General features: G+C 35.9%; 1 protein-coding gene across 1 annotated transcript; it reads right to left on the bottom strand.

Moving 5' to 3' along the window:
* Positions 1 to 515: 515 nt before the first annotated feature.
* Positions 516 to 9,598, bottom strand: LOC136806271 (short/branched chain specific acyl-CoA dehydrogenase, mitochondrial-like). The gene is made up of 11 exons (XM_067062826.1): positions 9,462 to 9,598; positions 8,622 to 8,722; positions 7,886 to 8,092; positions 6,762 to 6,947; positions 6,359 to 6,433; positions 5,965 to 6,015; positions 4,999 to 5,091; positions 4,555 to 4,644; positions 3,197 to 3,334; positions 1,889 to 1,988; positions 516 to 1,001 (listed from the first exon to the last, which is right to left on the bottom strand). The coding sequence occupies exons 1-11, from the start codon at positions 9,547 to 9,549 to the stop codon at positions 937 to 939; spliced, it is 1,194 nt and encodes a 397-aa protein (XP_066918927.1). The 5' UTR covers positions 9,550 to 9,598; the 3' UTR covers positions 516 to 936.
* Between the last annotated feature and the right edge of the window lie 242 nt (positions 9,599 to 9,840).

Genomic DNA, 9,840 nt, shown 5'->3' with positions numbered 1-9,840 from the left:
AATATTTTAAGGCTTTGCGGACTCTAGAACATAGAATTTCATAGGAAAATGGACAAAAATACTCAAAAAATGGCGAAAAACATTGATCATAAAGCATTGTGAGCCAGGGATAACCAGATAAAAAATGAAATTCAGCCAAAAGATTCTTTGTGTAGTCCTTAGCAGAGCCTCCAAATTTTATTGGATACTTGCTTTCAAAGTATCAAGATATTAAGGTTTTGTAATATCTAGTTTGACGCGATAGAGACTTTTTTGCAGCGTGATTTACATGATTTGGAAATTTTTTCTTCGTGATTGCGTTATGAGAAGTCAAAACGTGATCGTGATTTGAAAGATTTTTGAGCCGTGATACGTGTTTTGGACTTTTTGAGCCGGGATGCGTCATTGTCCAATTTCTTTGCTGAATTTGCGTGATCGTGATTGAAGACAAAAAATGCGTGATATTGATCAGACATACTGCTGGGGGAGGGGGGCTCTTTTAAAATTTAAGCGTAATATAAGAAAAAGGGTTGGTATTTAAAATGTTTTCTCATTTTTATTCAGTAAATCAATATATAACAATTTTCTATAAAAAACAAGGAATCTAAATCTAAATAATTTGACTGTGCAGTAAAGAGGGTTAAACGTGCATGGATGTGGCGTGTGCAATATTTAAAATTAAATACAGTACTGGTCAATAGGTGGGATTTTTTTTACTTTTTTTACGAGTGAATGAATGAATTTCCTAACCCATAATCAACACTTTTATGGTCAATATGGAATGTTGGAGATATTCTTAATTCACATCAAAGAAGACTCGAGTAAGGATGATAATAGTCCAAGATTTTACAATAAAATTTCACATTATATATTATCGATTGAAATCAAAATTTTAGTTCTTTAGAGTCAAACAGTGAAAGATGGAGGCGGACATAAATCGTTGTAAAGATTTCTTTTTTAATAAGGTAACAATTTGGCGATCGTGTTGAGTTGAATGTTGCTTGTGCCCTCGTAAATACAACCTGAAGTAAAAAAAAAAGGAAAGAAGAATAATGATTAAACGCTTATAATCTTTAAATACACGGGTTACAAAATTATATCAATCCAATCAAAATATGTGATTACTCGAAAAAGTTCACGTGATTTTATTCCCATGTTACTTGGTTTAAAACTCAAATTTAATTACTTTATTAGCATCGATAAATTCAAACCCATCAGAAATAAAGGTCATGTAATAAGCAAATAAAAAATTCGAGTAAAAGCATAATTTTACTTCAAAACTTTATTTTTGCAACCTTTGTCTTTTGTCAACCTATATCCCTGTATCATGTTAGTCGAGTGGCTTGTCATTCCGCAAATTCCGTATAATGTCAACACTACCGTAGTACGAAGGTAGAGCATACAGCTACGGTGCGCAAGGTCGTGGGTTCGATCCCAGCAGGGCTATACCAAGGCCTTCGGTGCTCAGTATGAAATGATACTTACTTGTCTACTTGATGCTCAGCAAGTAAGGGGAGGATCACGTTTAAGTGGAGTAATCCACGGAGACAGAGTGGCACCCTTCCCTACCATTAGGTAGACAGCTATCCAAAGAGGAGCCGGGTTGCCTCCGTCTGCGGTCATTGACTTTCTTATTCCCGATGATATTTAGACTAGAGTCTAACTTTAGCTGAACTTTGCTTTCTAATAATATTTGATGACGCTGAGTCCAGTGAAGCAGACTAGGAGCATTTGACGAGGATACCATTTAAAAAAAAAAGCAATGCTTCATTCTTTCTTACCTGGCAAAAACAACAGAAATATGAAGAAAAAGCAAATAACCATAATACTATTGGGTCACTTAATCACTCCATCCAACCTATAAAGTGGACCCCGGGCTAGGTTATGTTTCATAGTATTTTTCACTTACCGATTTTGACATCACGGTAGAACTTTTCGACTGGATAATCTTTGGTGAATCCAACTCCACCCATCCATTCCATGCATTTACTTGTCGCCAATGTCGCAATCTGAAGAAAAATAAATGTAAGCTATTAACTCAAGAAAAAAGATAACTCAGCCCTGTGAATTTAGGTCGGTATTCGGCAGTGCCGACCTTATAAAGTCGAAGACAACCTATACAACATTTATTGAAGCTCTGAATTTATTTGGATTTACAGTACACTAGAGTCAACTTCTGAGTCAACTTCTAAATAAACTTTGCTTTCTGATGATTTTGATGTCCAGTGAAGTAGACTAGTAGATTTTGCCAAATTTTTTCGGTTTCGTTATCAAAAGTCATCAACACCAAAAACGAAATATATTCTAAAGCCCCATCAAAGTTTACGAAACTATAATAAAAGCACAAAAATATCTCTAAAATTGGAAAAAAAATTGATCTATTGTTTTCTTTTTCTTTTTATCCAAAAAGGGAATGGATCTAGTGGTCTGGATTTCTACTACCTCGAGCAAAGCCAAAAAATCGAGTCAGCCAAATTACACCGGGCAACTTATCAGCGCCATCCAGTCTATTAAAAAGCGGCTCCCGGGCTAGATGTAAAGGAGCAAAACATCATAAACTGTATCAAGTGGACGTCTGTTGTAATCCCAGAACTCTTGTCAGGACCCTTCATCTAGCCCGAAAACTGAAAGCGGTATGCTGAATGAATGTTATTTTTATTACAAATCTATTAGATTGATCACCAGGCCCAAGATAGCGTCAGATTACCGTTGGTTTAGAAATCTCGAAAAAGTAATACTTTAAACAAAAAACAAATTTTGTGAATTCTTATTTCAAAAGTGTCAAAGACAAAGAAAAATTTACAGGTTGAATGTGACGAGGCTCTACCACTGACCTTTATATATCCCTGGACCAACCTATATCCGCCATCTTTGATTGAAGTTTTTTTTGAATTGGTACTCGTAAAGAAGCCATTGCAGTGTTGAAAATTAACGTCTTACAGCGCTTCATCATCAAAAGTTTTCGAGGGAAAGTAGAGCTAGCGCTCTCGATGCATTTACACCACTATATTGAGTAGTGCCACCATTAGGGTACCACTTTCAAAAAACTCCGATCAAAGATTTTGCTTGGTCGGGATTGAGAAACTTGGTCCAGGGTATATAAAGGTCAGTGGTCTCCACTCGCGCTCTATTAGATGATGAAAAAGTAAGTAAGTCAGGTCCTTGTTAACCAGTGATCATCCAGTGTTACCAGGCAAAGCCTTAAAAAGACAAATACCTCGGAAGAATAGTATTTAGCCATAGCTGCTTCCATGACCATCGGTTTGCCTGCTTCTTTCAATCTTGCAGCATTGTACACCAACAATCTGGCAGCTTCTAATTTTGTGGAAACGTCGGCAATTTGATGTTGCATACCCTAATACAGATGAAAAATGTAATTACATGAACAGTGCAGAACAGTTGTTTGATAATCCTTCGTAACTTGAAAAGTCATACACACCTTTTGAAAATCTCGAGACGTGCCTGTAGTCAGAGCGTATCTCGTGTTGTCTTGCACTGTCTATTTGATAAAAAGATTCCCGTACGGACACCTCTGCGATGAAGCATGATTTATAAATAGCATTTCTCTCATCGTCTTCCCTCTCTCACAAACACTCCATCACAGTGGTCGGTTTGAAAATTTTCAAACGAGAAAAGACAATGACAACTGACTCTCAGCAATGAATTTTAAAATTAGCAGTAGATAATGGGTCTGTGACTGAGGGCTCCTAGGGAGGAATGAGGGGGGATATAGGACAGAATTTGGACACATTGATTCTAGTCTTAATCGTTTCATTTCTCATTTCAGGGCAATGGGTCATTCCATTTAATCTCCATACAAGGTTGTTGACGAACATTTCAAGGGGCTAATCTGAGAAGAATTTTCCAGGGGGTCTAAAGGAGTGTTTTTTCATTCCTCTAGGGGATACAAAGTTATTCAAAAAACTTCAGGAGGTGAAAGACTGATATTAGTTCGTCCACCCTCACTTTAAGGTATGAAAATAATTTTTCAAAGGGTCTTTTTGCAATTTTTACCAGGAAGTGTCCACACAATTCCAAGAATATTTTTCTGACTTGAAACGGTTCGGTTTCAAATCTTCAAAAATATAACTGAATTTTGAAAGATCAGATTCATTCATGAAAGACGGAGATCAATCAACCGGTTTAAACGTTGTTTACCAGCTTGGTTGGGCTCGTTAGTCTACACCCCATTCTCACAGTCCCGGTGGAACCTTTTTCCTCAGTGGGGATAAAAATTCCTATTAAAATCCTAATGGGGACAGAAATTCTATTGTTTCAAGGTTAAAAAATCCATTGGGGATGGCTTTGGAGTGCAATTTCTAGACATCGAATTTTCGAGTGGGGATGAAATCAAAGTCAATTTCCCAGTGAGGCTGAAATTCCAGGGCATTTTCCCACCGGGGACGAAATTTTTGTCAAATTTTCCAGTGGGAAACTAAGCCAAGGTTCCAATGGGTCTATGACACAGGGGTGTAAGTCTATATCTCAATCTTCGTTGACACTGGCTGCTCACTTTCCCAAATTTTTGGAAGATTTTCCTTATTTCCTTATCATCGTCTGCAAATTAAACAACACCTGGAAGTCGTAGACGGCTGTTCCGAACTGCTTTCGTTCTTTTGTGTATGGTATAGTAACGTCCATCACGCCTTGTGCAAGACCTACCATCTAAATAAAGAAAACACATAACAATATGGTTATTGTTAGAAGCATTACTTCGATTTTTTTCATAATTGCTTTATGGGAATAACTAGCAGAGAAAGTGAAAATTAACGTAAACAGTTTACTGGACAGTAGGTTCGTCTTACAATTCATGCATTAATAACACGCGTGTGAAATTTGTCGTTCTTTTTGTCTATTTTTAGTAATGCAGGATTTGTTAAATGGACCCCCTCGAAAGTGTGCAACAAGAACTCGGGATTAAAAAATATACCTGTTGTTGTGATACAAAAAGTTTCAGAAACTATTAAAAGTACTTCAAAGTTTGTTTTTTTCAATTAGTCGCAAACTTAGATTTCATACCTGTGCACCGATACCGATACGTCCTTCGTTCAAACATTCGATAGCGTATTTATATCCTTTACCAAATTCTCCTAAAATGCTACTTGCTGGTACCTAAGGAAATGATGAAAACATTGTAATTTCTCAAAACTCTCAAAAGTACACAAACAAAAAATCTAAAATAAGCCGTTTTCAGCCGTGAAAACACAAAATTAAACATACAGAAACATAACTGAGGACAATTTTCGTATTACTAAATGTGAAACACGGAAAAAGTTGAATTTTAAGCTGTCATTTTGAACTAAGTTAGAAGATATATACAGACTTTTTCGTTCTTCATCTGCAATTTGAGCTTTACTAAGCTCATTAGACGTGAATCGAGACTTCGATTATCAGCCGGATTGAAAGATAATGACATGAGTGAAATTAGAGAGTTTATCACCATATTTCCCTAACAACCTGCCTGGCAGTGCTTGGGATTCAAACACAGTCCATTGCGGTGCAAGTCTGTGATCGAAACTTTCACATTACCAATCGGCAGAATGTTAGTGAGACACAGTGATAGCCTTATCCAGATGGTGAGTGAATGTATATCGAGTTTATAGTTCTACATTTGCGATTTGAGCTTTACTAAGCAACATACAAAATACTCTCAAACTATCTATGAGAAACCTTATGAAATTGATTATAGTTCTGAAAAGAATTGACCGGCAATCGACAGGATTTAGTGCATCTCCCGTATTTTACAATCGAAGGAATAGACAGATTTAAAAGTATTTTGAACATGCAACGGCAAGAAAATGTGTTTAGTCATCAAAACTTCAAAACAGTTTTCTCCTTATAAAAATAGGCCTTAGCAATTCTTCTAACTTAGTTCAAAACCCCTTGAATTGATATCATCTATCGAACGAAAACTAATTAAAGTGCAAATCAACAACAGAGGAAAGACCTTTAATTTGAACGCAATTGTTACGTAATGTTTCTTACTCTGACGTCATCTAAGTTGACTGGACACGTCGATGAAGCACGGATACCAATCTGTCAACAGAAGAAACTGAATCTTTAAAATATGTTGTCTAGGATTTGTATGTATGTAGTTTGTAATCACGATTTTCAAAATGTAAGGAAAGAAGGAGTGTGCCAGCATTCTTTGGGATAGCAGGCTTGACACTAACATGATTAACTATAGATCCACAAGAGGGATTGCTCATTAGGGTGGGATGTGTGTATATTGTCTGATATGTGAAAGAGTCAATTCTTAAGACACTTTTTGACTCCGGTCAACTCTAGTCACATCACTCTAAGTTAATAACTGTCGGCTGCTTGTGGGTATAAGATCATCGGATCAAGATGAAAAATTGTAAGTAAGTCGAGTTTTCACCTTATCTTCGGCTTTTCCGAGACTTAGTCCAGGTGTATCTTTGGGTACAACAAACAAGGTAATTCCTTTGTATGCCTGTAAAAGAAATATTGAAAGTAAATTGAAACGTGAATCGAGAAAGGATTGTGGATTGATATGCAGCTGGACCTTCGAACTCTGGGGCTCTCTATTTTATATATTTTAGTAACAAGTGAACCTTTAGATTTGAGTAAAATATACATTTATTTACAAAAACAAACTTCCTTTTCTTCACTAACTTTTCATAGTGCCCTGATAGGTTGGTCACCCCTTGAAAATTGGAAAGGAAAAAGTCTCTGCCCACATATTACACCCCTAAGAGTTAAAAAGAAATCCTCCTCCCCTGAAAAAGAAATTGCTTCAACAGGAAATAAATTATCCGTACATCTTTATCACCCATTTTTTCTGGAATAGCATTTGCGAAAACTAAGAACACGCCAGCATGTTCTGAATTTGTGATCCACAGTTTGTTCCCATTGATGACGTAATCATCACCATCTTTACGAGCAACTGTTTTCATACCAAAAGCATCACTGCCCGAGGAGGACTCGGATAGACAGAAAGATCCAACCTGTCAAAGATGAAAAGATCGGCAAATTATTAATCAGTCTGTTCCTGTAAAGAATCCTGCATTGCGTAGTTAATTCCCGTGATAAACGAAGAAATTTTTCATTCTTTGTGTCTATTTTTAGTAATGCAGGATTCTTTAAATTTAAACCCCCTCAATATTTCCTTTTATGCAATTCGTTTCTCATGCAGCTGACACAACATAAGGGTGACAAAAAATTAGGATTGTTAAATTTAGGATTTTGCTCTGAGAGAAAAGCCGCTGGAATGTCCCCTCTGGAAAATTGCTTCCATGTCAAAATTCATGTAGAATGTTGTAGAAGCAAATTCGCAGTTAAATACACTCTTTTTTATAAACATAACGTTTATAAGCATACTTAGGCTTAAATTCTCAAAAGGATAACCATAATGCTATAAGAATACCTCCAACCTGAAATGCAAATGTTTTTTTCTAAAACGTTAAGCTTTTTAAAGTTACTTTTAAAGCTGTTTCAGCAGCTTTCTCAGACCACATATTTTAGCCTGCAGCGCCAAATAACAAGGAAACTTTTTATTCGTTGAGTGGAATCAATGTTTTGACTTCACAATTTTCATGCAATCAAAGAAAATCAGCAGGTCAAGTTTAAACATAAATAAGCATACATTTAAGCTGAAAATGAAATTTTGCTAAGCCTATTGAGCCACGACCCGATTTTCCTGTATGCTTATAAAAAAGAGAGTGTATATTATTTAATCAGCGGAACTATTGTGCATGTAATCACTGTCTTTTGCCATTAAAAAATTACAAGTTTACACTATAGAATAAAGTTTTGCCAAGTTTTTACGGAATTTCATTTTAATCAAAATGTAATGATACAAATGTAACATACACAAAATGACTTTGGTAGTCCAGCTAAAAAAACAGAGACACAGATGATTTATCATCGAAATCGAAGACCTTACCATGTTAGTAGCCAACTGTGGTAGATAATGGTTTTTCTGTTCCTCTGTTCCCAGTTTCATGAACAATGTGTTGACCAGTGTGTTTTGGACATCACAGAACGTACTGACAGATGTATCGATTCTTGCCAACTCTTCAATAACACTGATCATTGAGGTGAATGATGCTTCGGCACCACCATATTCCTCTGGAATCTCGATTGCCATGAACTAGAAAAATCAATCAGAAGCTTCAGAAGAGTGTTGATGAAATGATATCATCTGATCTTCCCTTCTCAAAACTTTCCAGCCTTGCTTTCTTCGAAAATAAAATAGAATAATTTTCCAGCTGACTGACCAGATTCAAGAATCAAATTTAACTGGAAAATATTTTCCAATAGTAAATTTTAAATGAAATCTACCTTGAAAATAGTGAAGACAGCACTACAGGAGAAGTGATGAAATGATGTTTGTTTATGGTTTTTGGAGAAACTGATTTTGATATTTTAAATTCAGCCCCTTGTTTCTCATCAGCTAAGGGTGCAGTCATAAAGTATCTACTAGAGGGTGGTGGAGGATTTTAGGAGGGAGGGGGGCGCGAAATTTGTTCCCAATTTTTGGAAAAATTTTCCACCCCCCTCTAGTAGATACTTTATGACCACTCCCTAAGCTCCCCTAATGATTTGAGGCCCCAAGACAAATGGAAAGGGGGTTCAAACAATGTGATAAGTAGGATGACAATCAGAAAGTAAATCCTTACCCCTTGTTCAAAAAGGCCTTCTCTGATTGATGGGTCCAACAATGAAGCATCGTCCATTTGTTTGACCAAAGGTGCAACTCTTTCCACAGCAAATTTCCTAGCTATAAAAAAATATGAGTATAAGAGGTTGTAGATTTTAGCTGACGATTGTCGTCCAAACGAACGGCATGAAACTTAAAGTTCCAAATAATAAATCAACAAAGTCTCTTTCTTTTAATTTGGAAAATCTCTGATGTCATTGACCACTCTCGGCAGATAGCAGAAATAGACTTGTAAGAGGTTATAGTGTGTATTCCGTGTTCCTAGTATGATACAGTTAAACCTTACTGAATTATAATAAATAAGAGGTTGTACTCCATGCTCCTAGTAAGCTACAGTTAAACCCCAACTGAGTTATAATAAGATGTATTATAAGAGGTTGCAGTATAATGTGTGCTCCTAGTAGCTAGTATGCTACAATTAAACCTGACTGTGGGGTGTGTATATACCGTTTGAAATAAAAACAATATTTGTAAATTCTCAGAGCGATGGTATTTAAAGGGTTGAAAGTAGAAGAAACCTTAAGATTGTCTGCAAGGTTTCAAAGTCAAATAAACCTATCAAAAACTAGAAATCTTTCAGTCAATTAACAAATGATATTCTATGTGCCTCTTGTGTATTGTCAAATCTAAATTGCAAGCATGTGAAATGTGTGACATAGGGAAACCAATATGGGGCCAATACAATTACTTGATCACATCAAATAACACTTCCCTTGGGAACGACGTTTTTTATATGATGTAGCGAAATGAAAAGCTTGAAATATGATAAAGGATATGATAAAGTAAAAATAAAATTTACTTGACTCTTGAAACATTCGTTCTTCATCTGAAAGCAAGGTGAGTGGCGCATGATGATTGCTTCTTTTCACAACTGATGCATGGCGCATACATTTAGGAAGATTGCAAAGCTGTGAAAAAGATGTATGTTTTCAAAGAAAGTTATCATCTTAAACCAATATGCAAGTAAGTTTTGGCCTGGATATAAGGTTTAGATTTATTTCAACATAGATGCCAATTTTTACAATTCTTATTACTATTATGTGTACTTTCCTATTTAAATACTTTGACTCTGTTAAACTTCAGACTACCTGCTTATGTATAGAGCTATTAACAATCATCCACATAGCAGTATTGAAATCCTAATTTTTTTTGTATGGAATCCAAAACTAAGTTCAGTT

Source organism: Clytia hemisphaerica, unplaced genomic scaffold, assembly GCF_902728285.1.
Source record: "Clytia hemisphaerica strain Z4C2 unplaced genomic scaffold, Clytia hemisphaerica genome assembly, whole genome shotgun sequence".
NCBI lineage: Eukaryota > Metazoa > Cnidaria > Hydrozoa > Leptothecata > Clytiidae > Clytia > Clytia hemisphaerica.
The sequence above is the reverse complement of the archived record's forward strand: the minus strand, read 5'-3'. Positions and strand labels throughout refer to the sequence as shown.